The following is a 17,228-nucleotide window of genomic DNA, read 5'->3' as shown; positions in this document are numbered from 1 at the left end:
CTGCGGCTTTGGTCATTTTGTCCTCATTCTCCCTTCCCCACTCCCCCGTCACTGACCTTGAGAGGTGTGAATTTTGTTCCCCGCCCCTTTCACCACCGATTAATCATCGTTTTTCCTCCGGTTGCTCTTTAGCTGTCTCTGCACTCTTGTCACTCACCGACCACTCTGTTTCTGCTCCTCCCTTCTCCTTTGCCTTCTCCTTCTCAGTAAAACTTCTCAGAGTTTTGCTGCACGGAGGAACCTCTAAATGGAACTATGGTTGGATGACGTCTTCATGCCTTTAACAAATTGAAATGAAAACGGAAGAGTGTGACAGGATCAGGCAAAGAAGGGCCCCTACTCATGGCTATTATTTCCCTGAGCTCAGTCCTAGCTGAATCCCTGACTCTGTAGAATCTTCCAATGTCAGACACAATATCACTGCTTCTCAGAAGCAGGTACAGAGCGTCACAGACAACACAATGGGCTTCCTGAGCTGTGGTGAGAAGGAGAAATAGGGGCAGTGGGTAGGTGAGTCAGTCCAGTGTGATAAAGACACTTCAGGCAGGAAGATGCTTAGCATCTAGAGTCACCGTTGGTGCCTGAATCCATGGAGCCAGACTGGTTAGGGAGTGATCAGGAAGGAGATACCCCTGGAAGCCACTTCACAGGAGAATAGTTGAATTTGCTGATGCTTAGTTTGGAAGACGGAAGAAGACCTTGAAGACTTGATGGTTACCTTAGGCAATTAGAGAGTAAGGTAGAAAAAAGAGAACACTGCTCCAGAGGACAAGATAATCAGTAGAAGCCGAAGGAAAGATAAGCTCTCCTCAAAAAAAATAAAAACGAAACAAAGCAAAACAACCAGAACACTTTTCTAATAATCTTGACAATGAATTGACCCAAGAAATAGTGAGCTCTGTAGCACTGTAATAGTTCAAGTAGATACTGGCTCTTTTAGTAAATCAGTAGAGAAATAAATGGATTGGGGCTCAAAGCTCTGATGGGAATGTTTAGTATATGGTTAGTATAGTGGCTGGCATAAGAGGCTGCAATGTTTTTAGATTAGGTAAAAAACAGATTACAGAAATTTTAAATTTGAATTCATTATAGAGTTTTCGTGGTCAGGTTTTATTTATTTATTTTTTATGGCAGTGTTTTGCTCTGTAACCCAGACTAGAGTGCCTTGGTACAATTGCGGCTTACTATAGCCTTGACCTCCTGGGCTCAAGTTGAGGCAGTATCCTCCTCAGTAGGGTCTGGAGACAGGGAGCCTTCACTTCAGCTTTGGATTGGTCACAGACCAAGTCTTCATTTGCACAGGGTGTAACTTCACTTCAGTCTCTGATTGGTTGTAGGTCACATCTTCATTTGCATAGGGTGTAACTTCACTTCAGCCTCCAATTTGTTGTGGGCCAAGTCTTCATTTACATAGTGTGTAACCAATGGGAAACCTCTAAAGGGTACTGGAACCCCAGAAGATTTTGTAACCGGTGCTCTTGGGCTGCTCACTGGAGCCCACACTCACTCCATGGGGTGTAGTTTCATTTCAATAAATCTGAGCGTTTATTGCTTCTTTCATTGTGCTGTACTTTCATTGCTTTATTTGTGCATTTTGTCCAATTCTTTGTTCAGATTGCCAAGAACGTGGACAACTTGTAGTTGACACCCTCCATGGGTAACAAAGTGATCTTCTTACTTCGGTTTCTTGAGTAGCTGGGACTACAGGTGTGCATTACCACACCCAGCTAATTTAAAAAAATTTTTATAGAGATGAGGTATCACTATATTGTTCAGGCTGGTCTTGAATTCCTGGGCTCAAGCAATCCTTCTGCCTTGGTCTCCCAAAGGGCTGGGATTACAGGCATGAGCCACCATGCCTGGCCCCACTGGTTGGATTTTAATAAGCAGTTTTAATGGTTGGCTTTTAGACCTAGTGAGGAACTGGGTGCCCTATTGTATTCAAAAGAATTTGTCTAGAATTTAGCTTTAAGGCCAGCTTATATAACTATCTTTAGCTATATAAGATGATTTAGAGAAAGGCGAGACTTCCAGATGAGACTGGAAATAAAGGAGGGGGACGAGAAACAGTTTTGGAAAAAAAGAGGATGAATTTGATGTTCAGTTTGGGTAACTAAAGAAACATCCCCATGGAAATGTCCAATAATGAGATTGCAAAGGCAAATCTGAAACTTGGAGAAACCGGTCAGGGCTAATAGAGATGCCAAAAGTCCTTAAAGTCCTATAGAACTACTCATGGAGCTGGGCACAGTGGATCACGTCTGTAATCCCAGCACTTTGGGAGGCCGAGGCAGGTGGATCACGAGGTCAGGAATTCGAGACCAGCCTGGGCAATGTGGTGAAACCCCGTCTCTACTAAAAATACAAAAATTAGCTAGGCATGGTGGCGGGTGCCTATAATCCCAGCTACTTGGGAATCTGAGGCAGGAGAATCATTTGAACCCAGGAGGCAGAGGCTGCAATGAACTGAGATCATGCCATTGCACTCCAGCCTGGATGACAGGGTGAGAATCCATCTCAAAAAAGAAGAAAAAAAGAACAAAAAAGCTACTCATGGAAGGAAAGAAAATGTCTGAGGATAAAATTGAAAAAAATCTCTATATTTAAGGAATTTACAGAGGAAATTTAGAATTAGTGGTTAAAGAGGTAGAGGGAGAACTGAGAGAGTCATGTAATAAAAAACAAGGGAAGAGAGGATGTCTAGGAAAAATCCATAATTCCAATGTTTGGGAAGAGCTGAAGCAGATGAAGACTTAGGAGAAGTCTTGAGATTTGCCTAGTTGTACTTGTCGGAAGGACGTCAAAATGCAGGAGTCAAGAAATAAAAGCAAGAGGAAATGGGACAACAGCAGGTATCAGTTACTTTTGAAAGCAGTGCATGGAAGGAGATGAAAGAGAAAGAAGTGCTGGGGAGAAAAGGAGTTTGGCAGGAGAGTCTCGTGAACAGAGTGGGAAAGTGACTAGAGGGGCCAAGGGAGGCAAGATCCTGAAGGAGGCATGGGAGGAGAGGACTCACAGGACTGGAAGGGAAGTTAGCAGGGAAGAGAGAGGGGGCAACTTCTTTTTGATATGGGAAGGAAGGAAAAGCGCATATGTGAAAGACAGAGATATTGGAGATGGAAGGAGGAAGGAATCCTGGGACTGAGTAAACACACAAGTCTACACTGAGGTTCTAGGCACTCTGGGGTCTGAGAACACTGGTCAACTCTCCCTGCTCCCTCATTCATCAGTCTGCTCCTCCCCAGTTCCCAGGAGTGGGCTTCTTATAGCTAACGCTGGGAAAGGCATTTTTGCTCAATTGTAAAACAACTAAAGTTAGTTCAGTCTTTGATCAGATACAGAAGAGGGGAGGGGGCTGCCTGTATTGGTCTGTTCTCTTGTTGCTAATAAAGACATACCCAAGACTGGGTAATTTAAAAAAGAAAAGAGTTTTAATGGACTCACAGTTCACATGGCTGGGAAGCCCTCACAATCATGGTTGAAGGTGAATGAGGAGCGAAGTCACATCTTACATGGCGGCAGGCAAGAGAGCATGTGCAGGGGAACTCCCCTGTATAAAACCATCAGATCTCATGAGACTTATTCACTGTCACAAGAACAGCATGGGAAACTTGCCCCCATGGTTCAATTACTTCTCACCATGTCCCTCCCGCAACATGTGGGAATTATGGGAGCTACACTTCAAGATGAGATTTGGGTGGGGACACAGCCAAACTGTATCACTACCTGAAGGCCACTGAGTGGCTGAGGAAAGGGAAGGTAAGAGGAAAGCAATTTAAATATTCTGTGAGGGTTATATTACTAAACATGCCTTCCTGACCTCCAGCTTACATTTTGTCCCAGCTTATATTTTTTCATAGTTTAGTTGAGAACATGAAACACAGAAACAGAGGGAAGGGGAAGAAATTAATACACACTGGCCACTTACTATGTGTCTGCATGGAGTTGAGGCTTAACAAAGTGTGGTAGACAGAATAATACCCTCCCCAAAAAGATGTGCACATCCTAATCCCCAAGACCTGTGAAGATGTTATCTTACATGGCGAAAAAAGACTTTGCAGGTGTGATCGAATTAGAAACTTAGATGGGAGAGATTATCCTGTTAGCCCCAATGTAAACATAAGGGTCCTTATAAGAGGGAGATGGGACAATCAGAATAGGTGATGCCACAAAGGAAGCAGAGGTTAGTGATGTAAAGAAGGGGCCCTGCGCCAAGGGATGTAGGTGGATTCGAGAAGGTGGAAAAGGAAAGGCAATAGATCTTCCCCTAGAGCCTCTAGAAGGAATGCAGCCCTGCTACATGTTGATTTTAGGATTTCTGACCTCTAGAATTGTTAAGATGCTAAATTTGTGTTGTTTTAAGACATTAGAGGCTGGGCGCAGTGGCTCATGCCTGTAATCCCAGCACGTTGGGAGGCTGAGGTGAGTGGATCACTTGAGGTCAGGAGTTCAAGACAGCTTGGCCAGCATGGTGAAACCCCACCTCCAGTGAAAATACAAAAATTAGCCAGGTGTGGTGGCGTGTGCCTGTAATCCCAGCTACTTAGGAGACTGGGGCAGGAGAATCACTGGAACCCAGGAAACAGAGGCGGCAGTGATCTGAGATCTCACCACTGCACTTCAGCCTGGGCAGCAGAGCAAGACTGTCTCAAAAAAAAAGACATTAGGTTTGTGGTAGTTTGCTACAGCAGCAATGGAAATTAACATACGTAGTTATTTGTTTAATATAAAAATTAAAAGGAAGACTTAAGGTATTATAATGCCCACTGTTACAGGTGAGTGATAGAGATATAACACACCTAAGGTTATAAAACCTGAATCAGTTTCTGAACTCAAATCTCCATGATATTTTTATGAGAAGTAAATAAGAATTTTAAGACCCAGTCTCTGACTTCAAGGCACAATCTAATAAGTTATGTATGTAAAAACTGTAACGCAAGGTAAAATGCAGGTTCCTTATAACACAGAATCAAGTGCTGTGGCCCTTCAAGAATGGAAAGATATCTGGCTGGAGAGGAAGGGAAGGCTTCACAGTGGAGGCGGCTTTTGAGCAGAGTCTTGAAGATTGTGTTAGATTGCAGAAAAGGGGGCTATTACGGGTTAAGGAAAGAGTTTGGGTAAGAGAAACTCACAGGGTTTGTCGGGGTTCCGGCCTTGATTGGTGGGGTGGGAGTGAAGGAGGCCAGCAGAGGCACACAGCTAGAAAGTGAGGTGGGAATACATCACGGAATAGCTAAAACACTAAACTGAGGAGGCATAGAAGTATTGTGTGGGCCACAGGGAGCCACTGCAAGTTCTGAGCAGTGATATGATCAAAAAAAACAAGGAGATAAACAATAAGATATTGGTCATGAAGTGATTAAATAATAATGTCTTGGCTGGGCACAGTGGCTTGTACCTGTAATCCCAGCACTTTGGGAGGCCAAGGCAGGAGGATCACATGAGGCCAGGAGCTCAAGACCAGCCTGAGCAAGATAGCGAGACATTGTCTCTACAAAAAATTTTTTTTAATTTTTAAATTATTTTTTATTTTTGGAGATGGAGTTTTACTCTTGTTACCCAGGCTGGAGTGTAATGGTGTGATCTTGGCTCACTACAGCCTTCACCTCCTGGTTTCAAGTGATTCTCCTGCCTCAGCCTCTTAAGTAGCTGGGATCAGGTGCACACCACCACACTTGGCTAATTTTGTATTTTTAGTAGAGACAGGGTTTCTCCATTTTGATCAGGGTGGTCTCAAACTCCCGACCTCAGGTGATCCACCTGCCTCGGACTCTCAAAGTGCTGGGATTACAGGTGTGAGTCACTATGCCTGGCCAAAATATATATATATATNCTCTCTCTCTCTCTCTCTCTCTCTCTCTCACACACACACACACACACACACACACAGAGCACAAAAATAAGCCACATCGTCCATTACCACTCTCTTGTCCGCAGAGTGCAGGAGAGTGATATCTGATAATTTCATTGACACAGACTGGGTGTGGGGGCTCATGCCTGTAATCCCAGAACTTTGGGAGGCCAGGGCAGGTGGATCACCTGAAGTCAGGAGTTTGAGACCAGCCTGGCCAACATGATGAAACCCTGTCTCTACTAATAATATAAAAATTAGCTGGGTATGATGGCGGTGTCTGTAATCCCAGCTACTTGGGAGACTGAGGCAGGAGAATCACTTAAACCCAGGAGGCAGGGTTTGCAGTAAGCTGAGATTGTGCCACTGCACTCCAGCCTGGGTGACAGGAGTGAGACTCTGTCTCATAAAAAAAGAAAAAGAGAGATAATTTCATTGGCCCCGATGAGCTCATATAGCATTCTGTAAGGTTTTTTTTTTTAGACAGAGTCTCACTCCTGTCACCCACGCTGGACTGCAGTGGTGTGATCATGGTTCACTACAGCCTTGACTTCCCGGGCTCAGGTTATTGACCCACCTCAGCCTCCTGAGTAGCTGGGACTATAGGTGCATGCCACCATGCCCAGCTAATTTTTTTTTTAATTTTCAGGAAAGATAGGGTCTCATCGTGTTGCCCAGGCTGGTTTCAAACTCCCGGACTCACGCAATCCACCCAGCTCAGCCTCCCAAAGTGCTGGGATTACAGGCATGAGCCACTGCACCTGGCCAGCATTCTGTAAATTCTAACAATTCTCTCCGAAAAACAGAATGGTGTTCCTCCTGTCCGTTCTGTTTTGATTGGCCGAGGCAGTGACCAGCTCTTACTGAGATGCTTCTTTGCAAGCTTACAAGGCACCCTAAGTTAAGCTGACCCCACTCCTCCCTTATTAGAGAAGCCAGTTATGTGCTCATGAGCTCACATAAGCCTTCTGCGGCTTTGGTCATTTTGTCCTCATTCTCCCTTCCCCACTCCCCCGTCACTGACCTTGAGAGGTGTGAATTTTGTTCCCCGCCCCTTTCACCACCGATTAATCATCGTTTTTCCTCCGGTTGCTCTTTAGCTGTCTCTGCACTCTTGTCACTCACCGACCACTCTGTTTCTGCTCCTCCCTTCTCCTTTGCCTTCTCCTTCTCAGTAAAACTTCTCAGAGTTTTGCTGCACGGAGGAACCTCTAAATGGAACTATGGTTGGATGACGTCTTCATGCCTTTAACAAATTGAAATGAAAACGGAAGAGTGTGACAGGATCAGGCAAAGAAGGGCCCCTACTCATGGCTATTATTTCCCTGAGCTCAGTCCTAGCTGAATCCCTGACTCTGTAGAATCTTCCAATGTCAGACACAATATCACTGCTTCTCAGAAGCAGGTACAGAGCGTCACAGACAACACAATGGGCTTCCTGAGCTGTGGTGAGAAGGAGAAATAGGGGCAGTGGGTAGGTGAGTCAGTCCAGTGTGATAAAGACACTTCAGGCAGGAAGATGCTTAGCATCTAGAGTCACCGTTGGTGCCTGAATCCATGGAGCCAGACTGGTTAGGGAGTGATCAGGAAGGAGATACCCCTGGAAGCCACTTCACAGGAGAATAGTTGAATTTGCTGATGCTTAGTTTGGAAGACGGAAGAAGACCTTGAAGACTTGATGGTTACCTTAGGCAATTAGAGAGTAAGGTAGAAAAAAGAGAACACTGCTCCAGAGGACAAGATAATCAGTAGAAGCCGAAGGAAAGATAAGCTCTCCTCAAAAAAAATAAAAACGAAACAAAGCAAAACAACCAGAACACTTTTCTAATAATCTTGACAATGAATTGACCCAAGAAATAGTGAGCTCTGTAGCACTGTAATAGTTCAAGTAGATACTGGCTCTTTTAGTAAATCAGTAGAGAAATAAATGGATTGGGGCTCAAAGCTCTGATGGGAATGTTTAGTATATGGTTAGTATAGTGGCTGGCATAAGAGGCTGCAATGTTTTTAGATTAGGTAAAAAACAGATTACAGAAATTTTAAATTTGAATTCATTATAGAGTTTTCGTGGTCAGGTTTTATTTATTTATTTTTTATGGCAGTGTTTTGCTCTGTAACCCAGACTAGAGTGCCTTGGTACAATTGCGGCTTACTATAGCCTTGACCTCCTGGGCTCAAGTTGAGGCAGTATCCTCCTCAGTAGGGTCTGGAGACAGGGAGCCTTCACTTCAGCTTTGGATTGGTCACAGACCAAGTCTTCATTTGCACAGGGTGTAACTTCACTTCAGTCTCTGATTGGTTGTAGGTCACATCTTCATTTGCATAGGGTGTAACTTCACTTCAGCCTCCAATTTGTTGTGGGCCAAGTCTTCATTTACATAGTGTGTAACCAATGGGAAACCTCTAAAGGGTACTGGAACCCCAGAAGATTTTGTAACCGGTGCTCTTGGGCTGCTCACTGGAGCCCACACTCACTCCATGGGGTGTAGTTTCATTTCAATAAATCTGAGCGTTTATTGCTTCTTTCATTGTGCTGTACTTTCATTGCTTTATTTGTGCATTTTGTCCAATTCTTTGTTCAGATTGCCAAGAACGTGGACAACTTGTAGTTGACACCCTCCATGGGTAACAAAGTGATCTTCTTACTTCGGTTTCTTGAGTAGCTGGGACTACAGGTGTGCATTACCACACCCAGCTAATTTAAAAAAATTTTTATAGAGATGAGGTATCACTATATTGTTCAGGCTGGTCTTGAATTCCTGGGCTCAAGCAATCCTTCTGCCTTGGTCTCCCAAAGGGCTGGGATTACAGGCATGAGCCACCATGCCTGGCCCCACTGGTTGGATTTTAATAAGCAGTTTTAATGGTTGGCTTTTAGACCTAGTGAGGAACTGGGTGCCCTATTGTATTCAAAAGAATTTGTCTAGAATTTAGCTTTAAGGCCAGCTTATATAACTATCTTTAGCTATATAAGATGATTTAGAGAAAGGCGAGACTTCCAGATGAGACTGGAAATAAAGGAGGGGGACGAGAAACAGTTTTGGAAAAAAAGAGGATGAATTTGATGTTCAGTTTGGGTAACTAAAGAAACATCCCCATGGAAATGTCCAATAATGAGATTGCAAAGGCAAATCTGAAACTTGGAGAAACCGGTCAGGGCTAATAGAGATGCCAAAAGTCCTTAAAGTCCTATAGAACTACTCATGGAGCTGGGCACAGTGGATCACGTCTGTAATCCCAGCACTTTGGGAGGCCGAGGCAGGTGGATCACGAGGTCAGGAATTCGAGACCAGCCTGGGCAATGTGGTGAAACCCCGTCTCTACTAAAAATACAAAAATTAGCTAGGCATGGTGGCGGGTGCCTATAATCCCAGCTACTTGGGAATCTGAGGCAGGAGAATCATTTGAACCCAGGAGGCAGAGGCTGCAATGAACTGAGATCATGCCATTGCACTCCAGCCTGGATGACAGGGTGAGAATCCATCTCAAAAAAGAAGAAAAAAAGAACAAAAAAGCTACTCATGGAAGGAAAGAAAATGTCTGAGGATAAAATTGAAAAAAATCTCTATATTTAAGGAATTTACAGAGGAAATTTAGAATTAGTGGTTAAAGAGGTAGAGGGAGAACTGAGAGAGTCATGTAATAAAAAACAAGGGAAGAGAGGATGTCTAGGAAAAATCCATAATTCCAATGTTTGGGAAGAGCTGAAGCAGATGAAGACTTAGGAGAAGTCTTGAGATTTGCCTAGTTGTACTTGTCGGAAGGACGTCAAAATGCAGGAGTCAAGAAATAAAAGCAAGAGGAAATGGGACAACAGCAGGTATCAGTTACTTTTGAAAGCAGTGCATGGAAGGAGATGAAAGAGAAAGAAGTGCTGGGGAGAAAAGGAGTTTGGCAGGAGAGTCTCGTGAACAGAGTGGGAAAGTGACTAGAGGGGCCAAGGGAGGCAAGATCCTGAAGGAGGCATGGGAGGAGAGGACTCACAGGACTGGAAGGGAAGTTAGCAGGGAAGAGAGAGGGGGCAACTTCTTTTTGATATGGGAAGGAAGGAAAAGCGCATATGTGAAAGACAGAGATATTGGAGATGGAAGGAGGAAGGAATCCTGGGACTGAGTAAACACACAAGTCTACACTGAGGTTCTAGGCACTCTGGGGTCTGAGAACACTGGTCAACTCTCCCTGCTCCCTCATTCATCAGTCTGCTCCTCCCCAGTTCCCAGGAGTGGGCTTCTTATAGCTAACGCTGGGAAAGGCATTTTTGCTCAATTGTAAAACAACTAAAGTTAGTTCAGTCTTTGATCAGATACAGAAGAGGGGAGGGGGCTGCCTGTATTGGTCTGTTCTCTTGTTGCTAATAAAGACATACCCAAGACTGGGTAATTTAAAAAAGAAAAGAGTTTTAATGGACTCACAGTTCACATGGCTGGGAAGCCCTCACAATCATGGTTGAAGGTGAATGAGGAGCGAAGTCACATCTTACATGGCGGCAGGCAAGAGAGCATGTGCAGGGGAACTCCCCTGTATAAAACCATCAGATCTCATGAGACTTATTCACTGTCACAAGAACAGCATGGGAAACTTGCCCCCATGGTTCAATTACTTCTCACCATGTCCCTCCCGCAACATGTGGGAATTATGGGAGCTACACTTCAAGATGAGATTTGGGTGGGGACACAGCCAAACTGTATCACTACCTGAAGGCCACTGAGTGGCTGAGGAAAGGGAAGGTAAGAGGAAAGCAATTTAAATATTCTGTGAGGGTTATATTACTAAACATGCCTTCCTGACCTCCAGCTTACATTTTGTCCCAGCTTATATTTTTTCATAGTTTAGTTGAGAACATGAAACACAGAAACAGAGGGAAGGGGAAGAAATTAATACACACTGGCCACTTACTATGTGTCTGCATGGAGTTGAGGCTTAACAAAGTGTGGTAGACAGAATAATACCCTCCCCAAAAAGATGTGCACATCCTAATCCCCAAGACCTGTGAAGATGTTATCTTACATGGCGAAAAAAGACTTTGCAGGTGTGATCGAATTAGAAACTTAGATGGGAGAGATTATCCTGTTAGCCCCAATGTAAACATAAGGGTCCTTATAAGAGGGAGATGGGACAATCAGAATAGGTGATGCCACAAAGGAAGCAGAGGTTAGTGATGTAAAGAAGGGGCCCTGCGCCAAGGGATGTAGGTGGATTCGAGAAGGTGGAAAAGGAAAGGCAATAGATCTTCCCCTAGAGCCTCTAGAAGGAATGCAGCCCTGCTACATGTTGATTTTAGGATTTCTGACCTCTAGAATTGTTAAGATGCTAAATTTGTGTTGTTTTAAGACATTAGAGGCTGGGCGCAGTGGCTCATGCCTGTAATCCCAGCACGTTGGGAGGCTGAGGTGAGTGGATCACTTGAGGTCAGGAGTTCAAGACAGCTTGGCCAGCATGGTGAAACCCCACCTCCAGTGAAAATACAAAAATTAGCCAGGTGTGGTGGCGTGTGCCTGTAATCCCAGCTACTTAGGAGACTGGGGCAGGAGAATCACTGGAACCCAGGAAACAGAGGCGGCAGTGATCTGAGATCTCACCACTGCACTTCAGCCTGGGCAGCAGAGCAAGACTGTCTCAAAAAAAAAGACATTAGGTTTGTGGTAGTTTGCTACAGCAGCAATGGAAATTAACATACGTAGTTATTTGTTTAATATAAAAATTAAAAGGAAGACTTAAGGTATTATAATGCCCACTGTTACAGGTGAGTGATAGAGATATAACACACCTAAGGTTATAAAACCTGAATCAGTTTCTGAACTCAAATCTCCATGATATTTTTATGAGAAGTAAATAAGAATTTTAAGACCCAGTCTCTGACTTCAAGGCACAATCTAATAAGTTATGTATGTAAAAACTGTAACGCAAGGTAAAATGCAGGTTCCTTATAACACAGAATCAAGTGCTGTGGCCCTTCAAGAATGGAAAGATATCTGGCTGGAGAGGAAGGGAAGGCTTCACAGTGGAGGCGGCTTTTGAGCAGAGTCTTGAAGATTGTGTTAGATTGCAGAAAAGGGGGCTATTACGGGTTAAGGAAAGAGTTTGGGTAAGAGAAACTCACAGGGTTTGTCGGGGTTCCGGCCTTGATTGGTGGGGTGGGAGTGAAGGAGGCCAGCAGAGGCACACAGCTAGAAAGTGAGGTGGGAATACATCACGGAATAGCTAAAACACTAAACTGAGGAGGCATAGAAGTATTGTGTGGGCCACAGGGAGCCACTGCAAGTTCTGAGCAGTGATATGATCAAAAAAAACAAGGAGATAAACAATAAGATATTGGTCATGAAGTGATTAAATAATAATGTCTTGGCTGGGCACAGTGGCTTGTACCTGTAATCCCAGCACTTTGGGAGGCCAAGGCAGGAGGATCACATGAGGCCAGGAGCTCAAGACCAGCCTGAGCAAGATAGCGAGACATTGTCTCTACAAAAAATTTTTTTTAATTTTTAAATTATTTTTTATTTTTGGAGATGGAGTTTTACTCTTGTTACCCAGGCTGGAGTGTAATGGTGTGATCTTGGCTCACTACAGCCTTCACCTCCTGGTTTCAAGTGATTCTCCTGCCTCAGCCTCTTAAGTAGCTGGGATCAGGTGCACACCACCACACTTGGCTAATTTTGTATTTTTAGTAGAGACAGGGTTTCTCCATTTTGATCAGGGTGGTCTCAAACTCCCGACCTCAGGTGATCCACCTGCCTCGGACTCTCAAAGTGCTGGGATTACAGGTGTGAGTCACTATGCCTGGCCAAAATATATATATATATTTTAATATAATGTATTTAAACTACTCCAGGCTGGGCCTCACTTCGGCAGGCCAAGGCAGGCAGATTACCTGAGGTCAGGAGTTTGAGATCAGCCTGGTAAAAATGGTGAAACACTATTTCTACTAAAAATACAAAAATTAGTCGGGTGTGATGGTGCACGCCTGTAATCCCAGCTACTCAGGAAGCTGAGACAGGAGAATCACTTGAATCCAGGAGGCAAAGTTTGCAGTGAGCCAAATTGTGCCACTGCACTAAAGTCTGGGCAACACAGTGAGACTCCATCTCAAAAAAAACAAAAAAAAAACAAAAGGCCAGGGGTGGTGACTCACATCTAATCTATAATCCCAGCACTTTGGGAAGCCAATGCAGGAGGATCACCTGAGGTTAGGAGTTCGAAACCAGCCTGGCCAACGTGGCAAAACCCAGTCTCTACTAAAAGTACAAAAATTAGCCAGGCGTGATGGCGGGCACCTGTAGTCCCAGCTTCTCAGGAGGCTGAGGCAGGAGAATCGCTTGAACTTTTGAGGCAGAGGTTGCAGTGAGCCGAGATCGCGCCACTGCACTCCAGCTGGGGGAACAAGAGCGAAACTGTCTCAAAGAAGCAAAACAAAACAAACAGGGAAAAAACAAAAACAAAAATCTATTTGAAAGTAGCTGGGGTGATGTTTTTGGTCAGTGAGTTCCCTTACCCTTCGGCTTGGGGTTGGGTTTGGCCAATGTGGAGCACAGTAGGCAACTGTAGGGAGAACAGAGAGTGAGGTTAGGGTGTATATTCCCTTGCTTTCTTCCCGTGAGCTGGGTGTGTCCCCTGACAGAAAGTCATTACTCCTATCTTGGTGACACTCTTCATGCAAATCTTCCTTTCCAGGTTCTGGTAATTGCACTTTCTCTGCACATCTTCACATCCAGAATGGTTTCTCTGCATCCTATCCATACCTTTGTGAACACCCCCTTTCCTAAACTCTCCTCAGGTCATCTCGTTTGAGTAGGCCATTTATTTCCTGCTGGGACCCTGCCCATGGCAACTGTTCTAGCTCCAAACAGTCTCTCTGATCTCCAGATCTCTCCTTTTGCACCAAGTAGCATGGGTGAGCAGTGTTCTCAGTTCATGTATAGTTCTCACTTCTCAGATAGCTAACTGTACACATTTCTCACTCTTACATGGGGTAGTTCAGGCATTTTCAAAAATTCCACAAACACTCACATTAAAGATCCTCTCGGGTATACAGTGAATTCAATCAGACCATTACAGTTAATATTGTGGCGCCTAATTTCTAATGAGTGGAAAAAATAAAAACCTTAAAAACATGTCTGTTCTTTAAATATATATAATTTTATTTAATTAATTAATTTATTTTGGTTGTTGAGACGGAGCCTCAGTCTGTCACCCAGGCTGGAGTGCAGTGGTACGATCTTGGCTCACTCCAACCTTAACCTCCTGAGTTCAAGCAATTCTCTTGCTTCGGCCTCCAAAGTAGCCAGGACTATAGGTGTGCGCCACCACGCCTGGCTAATTTTTGTATTTTTTTAGTAGAGACGGGGCTTCACCATGTCTGCCAGGAAGGTCTCGAACTCCTGGACTCAAGTGATCCGTGCTCCTTGGCCTCTCAGAGTGCTGGGATTACAGGTGTGAGCCACCATGCCCAGTCAATATATTTTTTATTTTAATAGATTTTGAGGTACAAGTGATTTTTAGCTACATGTGTGAATTACATAGCGGTGAAATCTGAGATTTTAGTGTGCTTATCACCCGAGTGGTGTACAGTGTACCCAATATGTAGTTTTTTATCCCTCACCTCCCTCAAAAACATGTGTGTTCTGACCCAGCACATCCTTTTTCAGCAATTTAACCTAAGGAAAGAGTCAGTGGATAAATGCAAAGACTTAGCTACGGTGATGTTCACGGCAGCATTGCTTATAAATATAAAGCTGGAACCAACCATGTCAAGCCTCAGTAGACTGATTAAATAACTACGTTGTATCAATGATGGTGTTAACTATGGTTTGGCAAATAACTATGGTGTATTAAATAAATATGGTGTATGGCGTAAAAAAATATATAGTGGAATATAATAGAATGCTGTTTAGACACAAAAGAATGTTGTAGAAGAATATGAACAGATGACCATGTATTTTAAAACATTTTGTCTCATCTTTTTTTGCAAGGTAACTTTAAATTTGGGGATAATTTTAGATTTATAGAAAAGATGCAAAGATAGTGCAGAATTCCCTTATACCCTTGACCCAGTTTTCCTTAATGTTATGTCTTACATAACCAAAATACACTTACCAGAATTAATACAATGTTATTGACTAAACTACTTTATTCAGATGTCACCAGTTTTTCCGTGAATGTACTTTTTCTGTTCCAGGATCCAGTCCAGAATACCACATTATATTTAGCCAAAATATATTTTGCGGGGAAAAAATTGTAAGGAAGACTACAAAAATATGCATCCAAATGTTAACAGAAATGTACCAATTAAGGCTTTTTAGTTGCAAGCACCAGAAACTGACTTTGGCAACCTTGTGAAATAGGAATTTGTTAGAATGATATGGTACATCTCATTGAATTAAAGGAAAAAGTAAACGACCAGCCCTCGGAAAGGACAGAAGCAAGGCTGCTCTGTGTCCAAGACAGCGGGGACTGTCTGCTTTTTTCTGAATAGGGAGTCATCACTAGGGTGATGCTTTTGGTCTTTGGATCACTCTGCTTAAGGTCTAAACTTGGCCGGTTGTGGTGGCTCACGCTTGTAATCTCAGCACTTTGGAAGGCCAAGGTGGGTGGATCACGAGGTCAAGAGATCGAGACCATCCTGGCCAACATGGTGAAACCCAGTCTCTACTAAAAATACAAAAATTAGCTGGGTGTGTTGGTGTGCACCTGTAATCCCGGCTACTCGGGAGGTTGAGGCAGGAGAATCGCTTGAACTTGGGAGGCAGATGTTGCAGTGAGCTGAGATTGTGCCACTGCACTCCAGCCTGGTGACAGAGTGAGACTCAGTCTCAAAAAAAAAAAAAAAAATCTAAACTCTGGAGAGTGTGAATCTGTTGGACCAAGCTTGGGTCAACCAGCCAGCCTTTGGCCAGGGATACTGGGGCACCTTGACCAACACATCCTCTGCCTTGCAATGGCAATGGAGAAAGAGTTCCTAGAGAAAAATAGAAATTCTGTACCCCAAAATACAAGGCATAGCTATTGATAAAGCAAAAAAAGATATACCTGGAATAAGTGACTTCCTCTAAAGTTATGGGTGAACAACTTTTTTTCTCTGAGTTTTCCAAATGTTACAAATAAACATGTACAGCTTTTATAATAGCAATACAAAGCTGTTTTTAATATTCTAGTGCCTAAAGTTAACAAATTAAGTAAGTATATTTTAGTATCGACAGACTTACTTTTTGTCTGCATGTTCAAGACAGTGGCATTGGGAATGGACAGGAAGGGTTAGAGAGCAGAGATGCTTTCAAGGAAGAATCCAAGAAACCTTGGCCCTGACTAGTTACAGGAGATGGAGGAGAAGGGCAAATTCAACTTGATTCCAGACTCCTGAGTGACAGGGAAAATGGTGGTCCATTGTCAAAACACTGAAGGGACAGGTACAGTGAGCTGTCTGGGTAAGGATGGTGGCAAGTTCCAGCATGCGGCTTTCATTTTCCTCATCTGACCTCCAGGGCTGACGATGAATCTTCAGAGCCTGTGAACACCAATGTGGTCCTGCGGTATGATGGGCTGATCACCTGGGATGCACCGGCCATCACCAAAAGCTCCTGTGTGGTAGATGTCACCTACTTCCCTTTTGACAACCAGCAGTGCAACCTGACTTTTGGTTCCTGGACCTACAATGGCAATCAGGTGGACATATTCAATGCCCTGGACAGCGGGGATCTCTCTGACTTCATTGAAGATGTGGAATGGGAGGTCCATGGCATGCCTGCTGTGAAGAACGTGATCTCCTATGGCTGCTGCTCTGAGCCTTACCCGGATGTCACATTCACCCTCCTTCTGAAGAGGAGGTCCTCGTTCTATATCGTCAACCTCCTCATACCATGTGTCCTCATATCTTTTCTGGCTCCTTTGAGTTTTTATCTCCCAGCAGCCTCTGGAGAAAAGGTCTCCCTGGGAGTGACCATCCTGTTGGCCATGACTGTATTTCAGCTAATGGTGGCAGAAATTATGCCAGCCTCAGAAAATGTCCCTCTGATAGGTGAGTTCAAGTGTTTTCCACTACGAGCCCAGCTTTGTAGTGCCTGGGGTCATGCCTTTAAGGTTGTGTGTGTGCCTTTAAACTTGAAACAATAGAGCCAATTTCAGACTCAATCCAGACTGTCCCAGACTCCTCTGGTGGTTACAGTTGGTACCTTTCAATATAGATAAGGCTGTTGGAATCAAAACTGGTTTCACAGTCGCTGGGTTTACACAAAAGAGCAATGAAAGGTGTTATACTTTAGAGCAGTGGTTCTCATAGTGATGGTCCCCAGAGGCACAGCGTCAGCATCACCTGGGAACTTTTTTTTTAATCTGACAGATATAGACTCTGATGCTTTTTTTTTTTTTTTTTTTTTTTTTTTTTTTT

The 17,228-nt window shown here is 43.8% G+C and overlaps 1 protein-coding gene across 1 annotated transcript in view; it reads left to right on the top strand.

Moving 5' to 3' along the window:
- The window catches only part of CHRNA9 (cholinergic receptor nicotinic alpha 9 subunit), a 29,200-nt gene that overhangs the window by 4,855 nt on the left and 7,117 nt on the right, over window positions 1-17,228 (top strand). Inside the window, exon 4 of the mRNA XM_017509880.2 lies at window positions 16,327-16,859. Within this exon, the coding sequence (XP_017365369.1) occupies window positions 16,327-16,859 (533 nt within the window). The remainder of the gene's footprint in view (window positions 1-16,326; window positions 16,860-17,228) is intronic.

This window comes from Cebus imitator, unplaced genomic scaffold (genome assembly GCF_001604975.1).
Source record: "Cebus imitator isolate Cc_AM_T3 unplaced genomic scaffold, Cebus_imitator-1.0 Scaffold425, whole genome shotgun sequence".
NCBI lineage: Eukaryota > Metazoa > Chordata > Mammalia > Primates > Cebidae > Cebus > Cebus imitator.
The sequence above is the reverse complement of the archived record's forward strand: the minus strand, read 5'-3'. Positions and strand labels throughout refer to the sequence as shown.